General features: G+C 45.3%; 1 protein-coding gene across 1 annotated transcript in view; it reads right to left on the reverse strand.

Moving 5' to 3' along the window:
- Nucleotides 1–2,016: 2,016 nt before the first annotated feature.
- The window catches only part of LOC120045928 (calcium-activated potassium channel subunit alpha-1), a 176,926-nt gene continuing 163,861 nt past the window's right edge, over nt 2,017–15,081 (reverse strand). Inside the window, exons 27-31 of the mRNA XM_038990854.1 lie at nt 6,616–6,810; nt 5,960–6,078; nt 4,696–4,920; nt 3,284–3,312; nt 2,017–2,168 (exon numbers count right to left, since the gene is read on the reverse strand). Coding sequence (XP_038846782.1) covers nt 2,017–2,168; nt 3,284–3,312; nt 4,696–4,920; nt 5,960–6,078; nt 6,616–6,810 — 720 coding nt within the window. The remainder of the gene's footprint in view (nt 2,169–3,283; nt 3,313–4,695; nt 4,921–5,959; nt 6,079–6,615; nt 6,811–15,081) is intronic.

Raw genomic sequence — 15,081 nt, forward strand, 5'->3', positions numbered from 1 at the left:
TTGTTTATATAAAGTAGCCAGGTTTAGTTTTTAGTTGGATCATCTGTGACTCCATACCCTCTCATTTCCAAGGCTGCAGCTCTGTATGGGTTGCTTTTGGATCAAAAAAAATCGGTCCATTTTGAACACACACTTGAGCCTTGACCAGGATAACATGAAGAACACAGGCAGTATTCTCCAGCATTCTTCATAGTCATCAGCGGCATCGTTTTAAACCAAACTATGATTGAGCTGTTCCCTAACGTTTACCTACATAGAGTTTAGAGGTGTTATGATGACATCAGGATTGGCAGCGGAGAACATCCAAGCTCTTTACTGCCTCCGTTACCAACCCTGTGCCAGGCAGTGGCTCTGGTCAAAGGAGGACCCATTGATGCCCATTTTACGCAATATGTGGCATTGCTTCTCCAAATGTCTCAACAAACAAAAAACATTCAAATTATATGCTTATTTTTTTCATTCTTAAATCCCAATTTTCGCCAAAGATATCATGGCAAAGGTTTGGACTTAAAAGCTTTCCCTAAAGTTTTAGGGCACACAGCTAATGTTTGTAAAAAAAAATTCAGCTCAATCATAGTTGGTGTATTACCGGTGATGTGACTAAGTATAGAAACGTGTTTATTTAGTTCATTAGTTGATCCGCAACCCCAGACAGATCTAGTTCCTATTTGTCTTGGATGATTGTAGCCTTGATCCCACATGATGCTCCCCCAGAGGCTGAACCACCATCACAGACACACTGATGGAGAGATGATGATGATACCAATTTGTGCATTTAACTCAGATGTACCACCAATGTTCTTACTGAGGGGACACGTCGCTGCCATGTACAGTACACACATTGCATGTACATACCATATGCATCGTCTGTCCACACAAGGGAGAAGAGAAGGCTGTCTTTTCACCCCATTCATGTTTTTGCCAGGGACGAGACAAGGTTGTCCATTCACCCCTTTCATGTTTGCACATAAGGGATAGGACAAGGTTGTTCTTTCATCCCTTTTATGTTTTCAGTTTAAGGTGATCATCTGCGCTCTATTGTTATAGAAGGGCTCAGGGACATACCATGCGATGATAGGAGCTTGAAACGCTGTCATAGACATCATTATCATCCATATTCATTGTGATATCACCAGAACAGATGTAGGTACAGCGTAGCTATATACTCTGTCAGCCAGCTTATCCCAGAACTGTCTCTTACTGTACTCTGAGTTTCAAGACACCTGATTTTCAATATGATCCCATTCTACAGGACTGGAATGCATTAATTGATTACTCAACAGTGTGATGACATACAGTAGCATACCCTAAGCAGTGACGTAATGGATCTTTCCACAATACCACAGTACATCTCTCCAAATGACAAGCAGCTTTTCTTTCATTCAGTGAATCAAAAACCAAAAAGCTGGCATTTTCTGTGATGGTAGTTGTTTTGGGGTGATGTCAATGTTTCAAGTCGTCATGTTGCAAAAGAAGGTGGTTAGTTTTTGTGCAAATAGAACAGAAGCAGATTGGGAGTATGAGTGGTGAGCAGTGAACCCCAGCCAGTTTTGTGGAACTTTTGGAGATGTCATGATATTGTGATGAGAAAACTGCCACGGCCCTCATCCTCCAACAACAAGTAGTAACCTCAGCTACAATATCCATGGAGTGTGGTCACACAAAGATGTGAACTATTGCAAATAATGACAGGAAGTACTTTTTCTTCTCTTTTTTCAACTCTTAAAATAATTTCAAAAAGTGCTAGGGGGATGAACAATCCTTATTTGATTGTCATTATGTACATCTCTATGGAAGATTGATAAATAAAACATTGTCCATTGTAGAGCATGGAAGTAACATTAAAGGTATACACATAGGAGGTCCCTTCAAGTTGTGGTGTTTATGTCAAACCCTTGATCTGTAGAATGAGTGGGGACCAATGAATCAACATCATCATCCCCGTTTGTCATCTCTCTTTCTCTCCTTTCGAAAGAGCGTCCAGACTTCTCACGAGTCATCAAGGGGGCCTGGTTTTCAGCATTCATCTTCAACTTCTCTGATTGGTGGAATCAGACTGCTAGTGGATTTGTATTGGTTGATTTGGTTGGCCATGTGAGTGCTCATGGGCTTGATCTGAATGTTCCGTGGGTAGGCATTTTCTGGTTCATCTGTAAACCATTTCCTTTCTGCAGAGGGATGGGGCAAAAACCAAATGTTAGTGTTCAATAATCTACATGGTGTCATGTGATATATTACTGTCTCAGTTTAAGTAGCAGTCTTTTATAGCATGTATGACCATCCAATCCAAAACGCCATGAGGGACCATAGGTTTCAGATCAGTTACTTAATTTCCTTCCAGATAAAGTCATTTCAACTTTGGTGTGTGCATGTGCATGAGTGTGTGCATGTGTGTCTGTGTGAATGGGAGTGTGTGTGGGCATTCAGCTTAGTGCTCAGGCTAGTGTGTTACAGAACAAGCGTTTGATGTTTTAAACTAAGGTGAAGTAAGATGTCTGTCGTCTAAAACAACTACAGGGTTATGAGTGCAAAACTTAATGCCTCATATACCTCTGCAATTTAGACTTCATATTTGTCATGCCTTCCTGTTTTGGGGAGGTGTCAGTTTGAGGTTTCGAGCCTACTCATATCGATACCCGAGCTATGATCTTTAGGTAGGCGTCGATCTTTAGGTAAGCGTCGACAGTTTGTGTTAGGTGTGTTATATCGTCCGTGATAGGCAACACCTTGTCTCTGTGGCTCTAGTTGATAGAGTAATACTGAATCTGGATTACAACGTATTTCCAACACTTGGACAACATCAGTCATCTGATCGCATTCAATAGGAAAGAATATGTGCAAACACACAGACCTCTCACACAATGCAATTTGTCTCAAGCTGAAATAAAGCAAACTAAAAAACATGATAAATAATAAGGAAATTATACAAAATAGAGGCTCTGTCTAGAGAAAACTAAGAAAAATCATCATCAGGTGAATTAAGGTGTCAAGGAGGTAAAACAGAAAGATAAGTAGAGGAGAAAGGTTGGACCTCATGCAGTGCAGAGATGGTCCTGGGCATGACAGGGAGAGGGCAGAGGCAGCAGCAGCCATTTTGCTTTCCGTTGTTTGAAAGCAAAACTTAAACTGAGGCGTGATGACTTATCCTTACAGGAAAATAACAAAAACACTACAAAACCTCCCCTTGTCATAACAATCTCCACAGGGACAAAGTTATGATTAGAACCCCACGTTAAGGGTGCTATAGTAATAGTAGGACATGCAGAATCGTTAACTTGCATACCTTGGCTCATTCTATTCATCCTTGTTGCACTTCAGAAAGAGAAGTAGGTAATCTAATTAAGTATGGTATTACAATCTACAAGGCAAATAACATGTCTAAAACACAATCACTGATATGACTGGATCTCTTGCTGTACTCTATGTAAGCACTGACACTGTCTGCAATTTATCAAACCAAAATCCTATTTTCTAATACGAGGCCCCATTGCCAAAATAATATTTTTTTACACTTTTGTATGTTTTATGTTATTTCAATTTACTTACTGAAATGACCCCGACCCTACTTGTCAGATGTTCCCTTATCCCTTTCTACGTTTCTAGATACTGAACACCTACAATTCACTTCCCTAACATGCAATGTTGAAGAGGAATTTAAGGTAAATGCTAAGGAACATTTAAAAGGACAGTAAGACATTACAATTGATTTGTTGTATTTAATCTTAAGAATGAACCTAAAACATCTAACACGGTTTAGGGAGTGGTGTTGGTAGCATGATATATCACCATTATAATCAAATTCTCTGAGTAGCTTTAAAATAATGACTTATCGCTCAATATAACTTAATGTATATATGGTCTTATTCCATACTATGGAAAATATAACAAAATTAAAAACAGAACTAAAAATAAGCATTTGAGATTGAGAACTAGGAACATGGACATGCGATGACACAGAACAGACACAATAACCAGACAGATGTCCACACAGATGGTCGAATGATGTTTCTCGTTCATAGACAACCTGTAGAGTTTTGTCTATTTAAATGGTGTTACGTTAAATCCATAACCATGCCATACTGTTTGTACAAATACCAACATATAAGAAGGCTATGCCAATACGAGTCAAATTATAGTGTCGTATAGAAACTAACAGATCTAGCAAAAAACAGCTGGCATACCGGTCACCGGCTTTGTAGCAAGACAACATATGAGAGGTCTTTCTATGTCAAGGTTCCTCATCTTCTTTCGGTGGTATCTTGAGTTCTTAAATGAATGCTCAAATACAGGTTCAATGAGGTCAGCGGAAAATAAGAAGTGTTTTCTTTTGCTCTACAAATATTATTTGTGAAAATAATGCACATCAACGTTTCCATTCATGAGATCATGGTAGCTATGGAGGCAGGCTGAGAGCAAGGACCACATGCTGATGGTTATAGAGCAAACATTGCAACAAACATGACGTGGACATTGAGCACATAATCTCACAAACAAAACACAAACCCCAACAAACACACAGATATGGATAATTGACCCAAACAGTGTCTCACACACACGCGCACTCAAACACACTCTGGCCACAACCCTACATAGACAACACCCACACCAAACTTCGATCGGGAACGCATACTACACATGCCCGAGCAAACACAGACAGACACACACACACACATAACAAACATCTCATCCACCTACTTCTGTTTGTGGCCGGCCTCCCGGGCCTTGCTGCTGCGGTTCTGCCGGTTGGTGGTGGGGATGGAGTGGACGGACGAGCTCTTTTTGCTGGAGGAATGGGAGGAGTGAGAGCTGTGGGAGAGGCTGGCCCGGGACTGGCCTGCGTTGTGGTCAAACTGCATCAGGCAGAAGATCAGGTCTGTGGGGACCAGCTCAAACTCATACGGAGGGTTGGTGATCACATACCTGTATACAGGACAGGAGTTAGTGGAAGAGAGAACCAAACAATACTGTATAGTCAGTGTCTAGTTTCAAAATAGAAAGTTAACAGGGTGGGGTTGAAAACTAATCAGTTACAAGATTTGAAAAAACAATTTATTTCAAATCAAAATTCTTCTCTGTGTTAGAGGCCAGAGGCCTGAAGGCCGGATCAAACATTTTGGGTAGCCTTCCACAATCCCATTCCTCCTGACAGACCTGGTGTAACTGAGTCAGGTTTATAGGCCTCATTGCTCGCACACACTTTTTCAATTCTCCCCACAAATCTTCTATGGGATTGAGGTCAGGGCTTTGTTATAATATAATCATCAGTGGTGTAAAATACTTAAGTACAAATACTTAAGTACTTTTGGGGGTGTCTGTACTTTACTATTTATGTTTTTGCCAACTTTTACTTCCCTACATTCCTAAAGAAAATAATACATACATTTCCCTGACACCCAAAAGTACTCTTTACATTTTGACAGGAAAATGGTCCAATTAACACACTTATCAAGAGAACTTCCCTGGTCATCCCTACTGCCTCTGATCTGGCGGACTCACTAAACCACAAATGCTTTGTTTGTAAATTATGTCTGAAAGTTGGCTATCCGTCAATAAAAAAAGAAAAGAAAATTGTGCCGTCTGGTTTGCTTAATATAAAGAATTTGAAATGGTTTATACTTTTACTTTTGATACTTAAGTACATTTTAGCAATTCCATTTACTTTTGATACTTAAGTATATTTAAAACCAAATAATGTTAGACTTTTACTCAAGTAGTATTTTACTGGTTAACTTTTACTTTTACTTGAGTCGATTTCTATTAAGGTATCTTTACTTTTACTCAAGTAGGACAATTAAGTACTTTTTGCACCACTGACAATCATACTAATATTAAATATTATTAATATTAAAACTAATATTAAAACAGCTAATATCAAAACAGCTAATGTTGTGACACTAACTGCCTTGAGAGGTGAGAGAGACGGATGTTACATGTTAAAGATACACAGCGACGGTCTCACCGTTTGGTACACTGGCTAGGCGTGGCGAGGTGAGCGTCTCTCAATCTGTAGATTCCGAAGCACAACATGTTGTACGTCTTCAACGCTTTACAAAACAAATCTCCATAGCAACCGCCATCCTGGAAAACAACAAATAACAAAAAAACATCAGGGTGTGTTTTCTAATAAAGTGTAATCATTTATCTAAGTGACAAAATAATTCAAGTCTTTGCAAATGTCAAACTGCAGTGCCCTTGATAAGTTCTGCTGAGTGTTTTTGTGGAGATAACAATATACAGTGTAAAAATGTCCTTTATATCATGCAGGAAATGACACAGAACAACATCCTTTCATTGTGTGACATGCCCCTTCAGAATCTGGCCCCTTCAGAATCTGAAGCACTCTTGACAACAACTGTAAAACCTTTAACACAAGATAAATAAATAATACACTGATAAATTAAAAGGTCAAATAAATCATGGGATATTCTCAGACAGTTGCATTATTCCTTTCCATAAAACACACCAGAACCCTCCCTTCCTCCTCCTTAACAGAGCCCCTCTTGCGTGTTCTCTGTTCTTCACTTTGTATTAAGTGCCGCTAGGAGGCGAGCAGGCAGGATTGGGTGCTACTGGGGAGTGCCAAAATGTGTCAGCTCGGTTTAAACATCCACTTACCCCCAAGTCGGCAAAGGGCCCGTCATAGAGGGCTAGCTGGGCTACACGACACCTGTCTCGGTTGGCCAGTGTCTGTGGCGTGCTGTAGCCCCCTCGCAGGGCGTTCTCTTCGGCCAATAGAGCCTCTAGCTCCGGGGTGGCTCCCCCAGTCACCAGCGTCCGGATTAGGGTGAGGATATTATCGTTGAAGTATGTCTGCGGACATAAGAGGATGTGAGATCCGTAAGTAAGGATACGCCATTAGAGCCACAACGGTAGAGGAAAAGTGGCAGATGGAGAAGGGGAGAGATGGGGAAGAATGAGGAGAGGTTTGGATGATAGGGAGGGAGGGAGAATGATGAGGAGAAAGGGATGGGAGAGAGGGATTGGGAGGCATGGCGAGGAGTGGGGGGAGGGGATAGGGAGAGATGGGAGAGAAATGAGGAAAGATGAGAAGGGATGAGGAGAGAAAAATTGAAAAATAGGGATGTTTAGAGAGAGACATGGAGTGGACGCGCCCCATGTTATCTAGACCCCGGGCCTGTCTCTTCATACAGGCCAGACAGAGAGGTGAGGAGACAGGGCAGACCAATTACAGAAAAAGGTTTTCTTGTACCGGAACTACTTCCATTTGACATTCATTCACCAGACTTGCTTACCAAGACAACTTCTACTCAACTTCTCCTCATAGACTGGTTTTGCAGGTTTCACATCAATACCATTACTCCTTTAATAAAATACATTGAAAAGCTGAAGCAAGCATGTTGATAATGCATATTGTTCCAACAGGTATAGAAATACAATAGCAGAATAGAAGCTCTAGTGCTCTATTTTAACAAACCTAACGCAATAGTAAATCTAAGCGCTGGCGGTAGCGCTGTAGGTCTGGGAATGTGTTTTCACAGCCGTTATTATGAGCGCAATACCTGCTGGCAGCCCGAAAGGCCTGGATTTTGATGAACAAACAAGTCATAGGTGTGACTTGGGCTTGGCCACTAACTGGCCAATCAAGGTGTTCCATTGCTTAACATTGTATGGGTTTGTCTCAAGTTCTGTAGGTTATTGATGGTCTTTGCGTTGTCATCTACTCGTCTGGGGGCAAGGAATATTCTTGCCCGAGTCCATTGTGAATTGATAATACAGTTTATTATATTGCATAGGCGACAGTAACAACTGATCGCAACAGTAAAAAAAAAACATCCAGTGTTTGTTCAATATGTAGGCCGGCATTGTAAAATAAGACTTGCCTAGTTAAATAAGTGTTAAATAAAATGTCTGGTGTTGACAGTCACCATTGTTGTATTTGGCTTTAACAAGTACAGGCCTTTTGTCATTGCACTTCTCCTCAAATAAAAACTACTAGGCTCCCGTAAAATGTATAGTATGTGTGAGCAATAAGCAAGACATAGCCTAGGCCTACCGTTGATACTGCATTATAGGACTGAATCATTTAAAAACATTTGGAGGAGCGCATGTTTGGAAATTGGGATGGATACAAGCCGATCACTGCAGGTAGGCTTATGTGAACTGTGAATAATGCAAAAGCATGAGGAGTAGACCGTTTAGAAACCTTTTATGGATAGGCTACTTCTAATGCATGGCCAGGATAAGAAATACATCTGACGCGTTATTGTGAAACCAGCTTTCGTTAAAGTAGGGTAAGGATAGCCTACTGAGGGCTTGGTTTTTAATTCAACTAAATGGAAAACAAGCAATTGTTACAGGAAAATAACTTCAATGTTTTTAAATATGAGTGTCACAGGATAATCTCATCTCTCGTTCCATGATGGGCATGTGGACATGTAGCCTACATGGAGGGGGTTTTACGCACATCCAAAATAATAACAGGAGATGGGCAATAAAATTTAATAGCCTACATAGATAAAAAGGGGATGTCCACTCACTGTTTTGCCGCTGCCAAACTTAATCTTTTAATAAAGCTTTGGTGATTAAGATTAATTTCAAAGCGGTCTCCCCAGCTAGCACAGTGGATCTGGGCCGATTCCGGCTGAGAGTCAGACTCGGCTGATGTGATGTGGCCTGAGTCTGGGCTGCCTTCGGCAGTATTACTTATGGCTAGGATTGAGCTCGGGACGATTCCGGTGTGAGTTATCTGGCCCAAATGTATTACTTGGGGCTCGGGCCAATTGAGGCTACTCTCTGGCAGATGATTACACGGGCTGCTTTATATAATTGATATTTTATTATTTTTCCATATTTTCTCATTGTTTCTGTGATCAAAAAATACATTTAACATTAAATGAAATTCTTTAAGAGTCCTGTGCAGTATTTTAGTATTTTGATACTTTGTTGATGGAGCCTCCAGAGTGGCGCAGCGGTCTAAGAAACTGGATCGCAGTGCAAACTGCGTTGCTACAGATGCTGTTTCGAGACCCGTGCTAGCCGCGACCGGGAGACCCATGAGGCGACGCACAATTGGACCAGCGTCGTCTGAGTTTGGGGAGGGTTTGGCTGGCCTGGATGTCCTTGTCCCATTGCACTGTAGAGACTCCTATGGCGGGCCAGGCGCATGCACGCTGACACGGTCACCAAGTGTTTCCTCTGACACGAAATGTTTTTTTGTGGATGGGAAAAATTTGTATGTATAAAATGTATAATAGTAATATTTAAAATTACTAAATCGGGTAATTGTGTATACATTTATTTAAATTTGCATCGGGCCGCTTCTGGGGGGATTCTGGTAAGATGCCGGCAAAGTCGGCTGAATTCCGGTAGACAGAAACAGCCTAATGTACTTGGGCCGATTCTGGGCAGTCATTCATTTTGATTCCGGGCCAAGTCCGACAGCCGATTCCGAGCCGATTCAATCAGTTCCAGCCCCCTGGAAGAGGGCCGCTTCTGGGCCGATTCCTCATTGCTAGCTGGGTCACAAGCCAAACCCTTTATCGATCCTGACTACTTGGCGAATGCATTGGTTGGGACAAAAAAACAGCCTTCACTGAGAGGAAGGGAGGCTATGCTTGTTTTTTAATGACATGAAACGAAATGGGAAAAAACTGTTTGTTTCTAAATATGAGGTTTACGGGCACAAAAAGCACATCTCTTGTTCCATTCTGTCACGTCCTGACCATAGTTCTTATGTGTTTTGCTTGTTTAGTGTTGGTCAGGACGTGAGCTGGGTGGGAATTCTATGTTGTGTGTCTAGTTTGTCTGTTTCTGTGTCCAGCCTAATATGGTTCTCAATCAGAGACAGCTGTCAATCGTTGTCCCTGATTGAGAATCATATATAGCTGGCTTGTTTTGTGTTGGGGATTGTGGGTGGTTGTTTCCTGTCTTTGTGTTTTGTCTGCACCAGCTAGGACTGTGACGGTTAGTTTGTTTTGTCATTTTGTATAGTGTCTTGTTTTGTGTTAATTAAATAATGGAAAATTACCACGCTGCACATTGGTCCTCAGATCCTTCTCGCCTCTCCTCGTCTGAGGAGGAGGACGACTTAGACTGCCGTTACAGAACCACCCACCAAACTCGGACCAAGCAGCGTGAGTACGGGCAGCGACAGCAGCAGCAGCGGCCAACTACACAGGACTCCTGGACATGGGAGGAAATTTTGGAGGGTAAAGGACCCTGGGCTAAGGTTGGAGAGAATCGCTGCTCTCGGGAGGAGAAGGAGGCAGCTAAAGCCCAGGAGCGGTGGCATGAGGAGGCAGCACGGAAGCGTGGCTGGAAGCCCGTGAAGAAACCCCAAACATTTCTTGGAGGGGGGCTAAAGGGTAGTGTGGCGAAGGCAGGTAGGAGACCTGCGCCCACTTCCCATGCTTACCGTGGAGAGCGGGAGTACGGGCAGACACCGTGTTATGCGGAAGAGCGCACGGTGTCTCCTGTACGTGTGCATAGGCCGGGCTAGATTGAGCATTGAGCCAAGTGCCATGAAGCCGGCTCTACATATCTGGCCTCCAGTACGTCTCCTCGGGCCGGTGTACATGGCACCAACCTTACGCATGGTGTCCCCGGTTCGCCAACACAGCCCAGTGCGGGTTATTCCACCTCCCCGCACTGGACGGGCTACGGGGAGCATTCAACCAGGTAAGGTTGGGCAGGCTCGGTGCTCAAGGGAGCCAGTACGCCCGCACGGTCCGGTATATCCGGCGCCACCTTCCCGCCCCAGCCCAGTACCATCAGTGCCTACACCACGCACTAGGCTTCCTGTGCGTCTCCAGAGCCCTGTTCCTCCTCCACGCACTCTCCCTGTGGTGCGTGTCTCCAGCCCAGTACCACCAGTTCCGGCACCACGCATCAAGCCTCCTGTGCGTCTCCAGAGCCCTGTACGCACTGTTCCTTCTCCCCGCACTCGCCCTGAGGTGCGTGCCCTCAGTCCGGTACCACCAGTTCCGGCACCACGCACCAGGCCTATAGTGCGCTTTGAGAAACCAGTGTGCCCTGTTCCTGCTCCCCGCACTAGCCTTGAGGTGCGTGTCTCCAGTCCGGTGCCACCAGTTCCGGCACCACGCACCAGGGCTACTGTGCGCCTCAGCAGGTCAGAGTCGGCCGTCTGCCCAACCCCGCCTGCACTGCTCGTCTGCTCAACGCCGTCTGCACTGCTCGTCTGCCCAGCGCCGTCTGAGCTGCCTGCCTGCCCAGCGCCGTCTGAGCCATCCGTCTGCCCAGTGCCGTCTGAGCCATCCGTCTGCCCAGCGCCGTCTGAGCCATCCGTCTGCCCAGCGCCGTCTGAGCCATCCGTCTGCCCAGCGCCGTCTGAGCCGCCCGTCTGCCCAGCGCCGTCAGAGCCGTTCGTCAGTCAGGAGCCGTCAGAGCCGTTCGTCAGTCAGGAGCCGCTAGAGCCGTTCGTCAGTCAGGAGCCGCTAGAGCCGTCCGTCAGTCAGGAGCCGCCAGAGCCGCCAGCCAGTCAGGAGCCGCCAGCCAGTCAGGAGCCGCCAGCCAGTCAGGAGCCGCCAGCCAGTCAGGAGCCGCCAGCCAGTCAGGAGCCGCCAGCCAGTCAGGAGCCGCCAGCCAGTCAGGAGCCGCCAGCCAGTCAGGAGCCGCCAGCCAGTCAGGAGCCGCCAGAGCCGCCAGCCAGTCAGGAGCCGCCAGAGCCGCCAGCCAGTCAGGAGCCGCCAGAGCCGCCAGCCAGTCAGGAGCCGCCAGAGCCGCCAGCCAGTCAGGAGCCGCCAGAGCCGCCAGCCAGTCAGGAGCCGCCAGAGCCGCCAGCCAGTCAGGAGCCGCCAGAGCCGCCAGCCAGTCAGGAGCCGCCAGCCAGTCATGAGGCGCCTTCCAGTCATGAGCTGCCCGCCAGTCATGAGCTGCCCGCCAGTCATGAGCTGCCCTCCAGTCAGGAGCTGCCCTCCAGTCAGGAGCTGCCCTCCAGTCAGGAGCTGCCCTCCAGTCAGGAGCTGCCTTCCAGTCAGGAGCTGCCCTTCAGTCAGGAGCTGCCCTTCCAGTCATGAGCTGCCCTCCAGTCATGAGCTGCCCTCCAGTCATGAGCTGCCCTCCAGTCATGAGCTGCCCTCCAGTCATGAGCTGCCCTCCAGTCATGAGCTGCCCTCCAGTCATGAGCTGCCCTCCAGTCATGAGCTGCCTTCCAGTCATGAGCTGCATCTAGTTCGGAGCAACCATTCAGTCCAGAGCTGCCTCTCTGTCCGGAGCTGTCCTTCAGCCCGGAGTTGCCCCTCTGTCCTGAGCTACCTCTCTGTCCTGAGCTACCTCTCTGTCCTGAGCTACCTCTCTGTCCTGAGCTACCTCTCTGTCCTGAGCTACCTCTCTGTCCTGAGCTACCTCTCTGTCCTGAGCTACCTCTCTGTCCTGAGCTACCCCTCTGTCCTGAGCTACCCCTCTGTCCTGAGCTACCTCTCTGTCCTGAGTTGTCTATATTTAGGAGGGGCCTTGGTGAAGGTTCCTGGACCATGGTCGGGGGCGAGGGTCGCCACTCAAAGGACGCTAAGGAGGGGGACAAAGACAGTGGTGGAGTGGTGTCCTCGTCCACCGCCGGAGCCGCCACCGCGGACAGATGCCCACCCAGACCCTCCCCTTGAGTTTTAGGGGTGCGTTCGGAGTCCGCACCTCAGGGGGGAGGGGGGTAGTGTCACGTCCTGACCATAGTTCTTATGTGTTTTGCTTGTTTAGTGTTGGTCAGGACGTGAGCTGGGTGGGAATTCTATGTTGTGTGTCTAGTTTGTCTGTTTCTGTGTCCAGCCTAATATGGTTCTCAATCAGAGACAGCTGTCAATCGTTGTCCCTGATTGAGAATCATATATAGGTGGCTTGTTTTGTGTTGGGGATTGTGGGTGGTTGTTTCATGTCTTTGTGTTTTGTCTGCACCAGCTAGGACTGTGACGGTTAGTTTGTTTTGTCATTTTGTATAGTGTCTTGTTTTGTGTTAATTAAATAATGGAAAATTACCACACTGCACATTGGTCCTCAGATCCTTCTCGCCTCTCCTCGTCTGAGGAGGAGGACGACTTAGACTGCCGTTACACATTCGGATATGGGCACTGTGTGACACGGCTGGATAGGCTGTGCTTCCGTTGTCAAAATCCATGACATAACTAACCTTGTTACAGCTAAAACCAGCTTTCGGTTGGTCTTAAATATCCCCAGATATTGCCACCCCTCCCACGCAAGCAAGCTCATATAAAACAGGTAAATTACCAATCTGGCGCTATGCTTTAACAGGTTAAAATTGCAAACGAGCGTGTGTTTGACAATTTCACTGGCTTAACACCAGCAGAAAATAGAGCCCACGCTAGCACTTCATGGAACACAGAGTTCCTATTGCACATTTTTTCACAATATTGTTTTGAACATTCATTTTATATCTGATGCCCGCCTGAGCATTCTAGTCAATGCATTGTCAATTGTCACTGATGAAGATATATAATTAAAAGTGCATTAGAGTGGCTTGGAAATACAATTACACTTCTAAAGGAGGCAAATCATTTTTAGGAAAACCTTTTGTCATCATTTTGATGTCACCAGAATGACTTTAGATGCAGTATAATGTTAGCTAGCATAGATTGAGTCGAGACCACCGGATTTTAGATAGCCAACGTTAACATTGCTGGCATTTTATTTTATATACACATTTTACTAGCTAATGACAACATTGCCATCTGTCTAAAGTACATTTTACGACATGATAATGATAGCAAACTTTTTTCCTACTAAATATTTGCCTACTTTAACAATGTCATCGTATTTCCAGGCTGCTATAGTGGAATTTAAGCGAAATTGTCATTAGCCGCTGTTAAAAATGACCGTGTTTATCACAACTTTTGGGCACCACTATGGCAGAGGGCGGCTTGATAACGTTAATAACAATGGTACTTTGTAGGGCAGTTGGTAGAGCATGGCACTTGCAACACCAAGGTAGTGGGTTCGATTTCCGAGACCACCCATAAGTAAAACGTATATGACTGTAAGTCACGCCCTGAGTGGCAGCTCTTCTCCCCAGGCTCCTGACAGCTCTGTGGAGATCCATGATGGATGAGCGCTGTCCATTAGCCACCCTCACCTCTGACCACAGCCAGTGTGTGTGTGAGGGCTACTCTGCTCTACTCTAACCTCACTCATGATGTAACAAGCTGGAATTAAGGCATCACAGCACCAGAGGGGAGTAGCGATGGTCGGAACGAAGTCACAAGATAATACTTTTTCCGTATCTTGTCTTCAGGAAAAGGGCTGACATTGTTGGAAGATGAAAGTGTTTTGAAGGCCCACCTTGCGTGTCATATGTGCCATTAGAGGGAATCTCAGCACATTTTTACAAGGCACACCTGTTAATTGAAATGCATTCCAGGTGACTAGCTCATAAAGCCGGTTGAGAGAATGCTAAGAGTGTGAAAAGCTGTCATCAAGGCAACGGGTGGCTACTTTGAAGAATCTCAAATATACAATATATTTTGATTTGTTTAACACTTTTACTCCATGATTCCATATGTGTTATTTCATAGTTTTGATGTCTTCACTATTATTCTACAATGTAGAAAATAGTAAAATAAAGAAAAATCCTTGAATGTATAGGTGTGTCCAAACTTTTGACTGGTACTGTACCTTGTTAAAAGATCTAATAAGCCCCTTGAAAGTTCGTTTCGTGACACTTTATATGAGGAGTGGTGGCAACAACTTCCATTTTGATGTCAGTGGAGCTGGCAGCGCTGTCTGATCAATGTGGCATTTAATTTACCAACTTCTGCCTACTCCGTATTGCTACCGCGCTGAGCAGATCTTATGATGCTACCACATCCTTTAAGTCTACCCCTTTATTCTGTGTGTGTGTGTGTGTGTGTGTGTGTGTGTGTGTGTGTGTGTGTGTGTGTGTGTGTGTGTGTGTGTGTGTGTGTGTGTGTGTGTGTGTGTGTGTGTGTGTGTGTGTGTGTGTGTGTGTGTGTGTGTGTGTGTGTGTGAGCATCTGTGTGCGCCTGCGTGCGTGTAACCAGCATTAGAGACAGCAGACATGGGTGCAGGTGAGTAGACATTACCAAGTATACACTACTGAGTTTACAGTCCTTAGTATACAGTACTTAGTTAAGTATG

Source organism: Salvelinus namaycush, chromosome 4, assembly GCF_016432855.1.
Source record: "Salvelinus namaycush isolate Seneca chromosome 4, SaNama_1.0, whole genome shotgun sequence".
Lineage (NCBI taxonomy): Eukaryota > Metazoa > Chordata > Actinopteri > Salmoniformes > Salmonidae > Salvelinus > Salvelinus namaycush.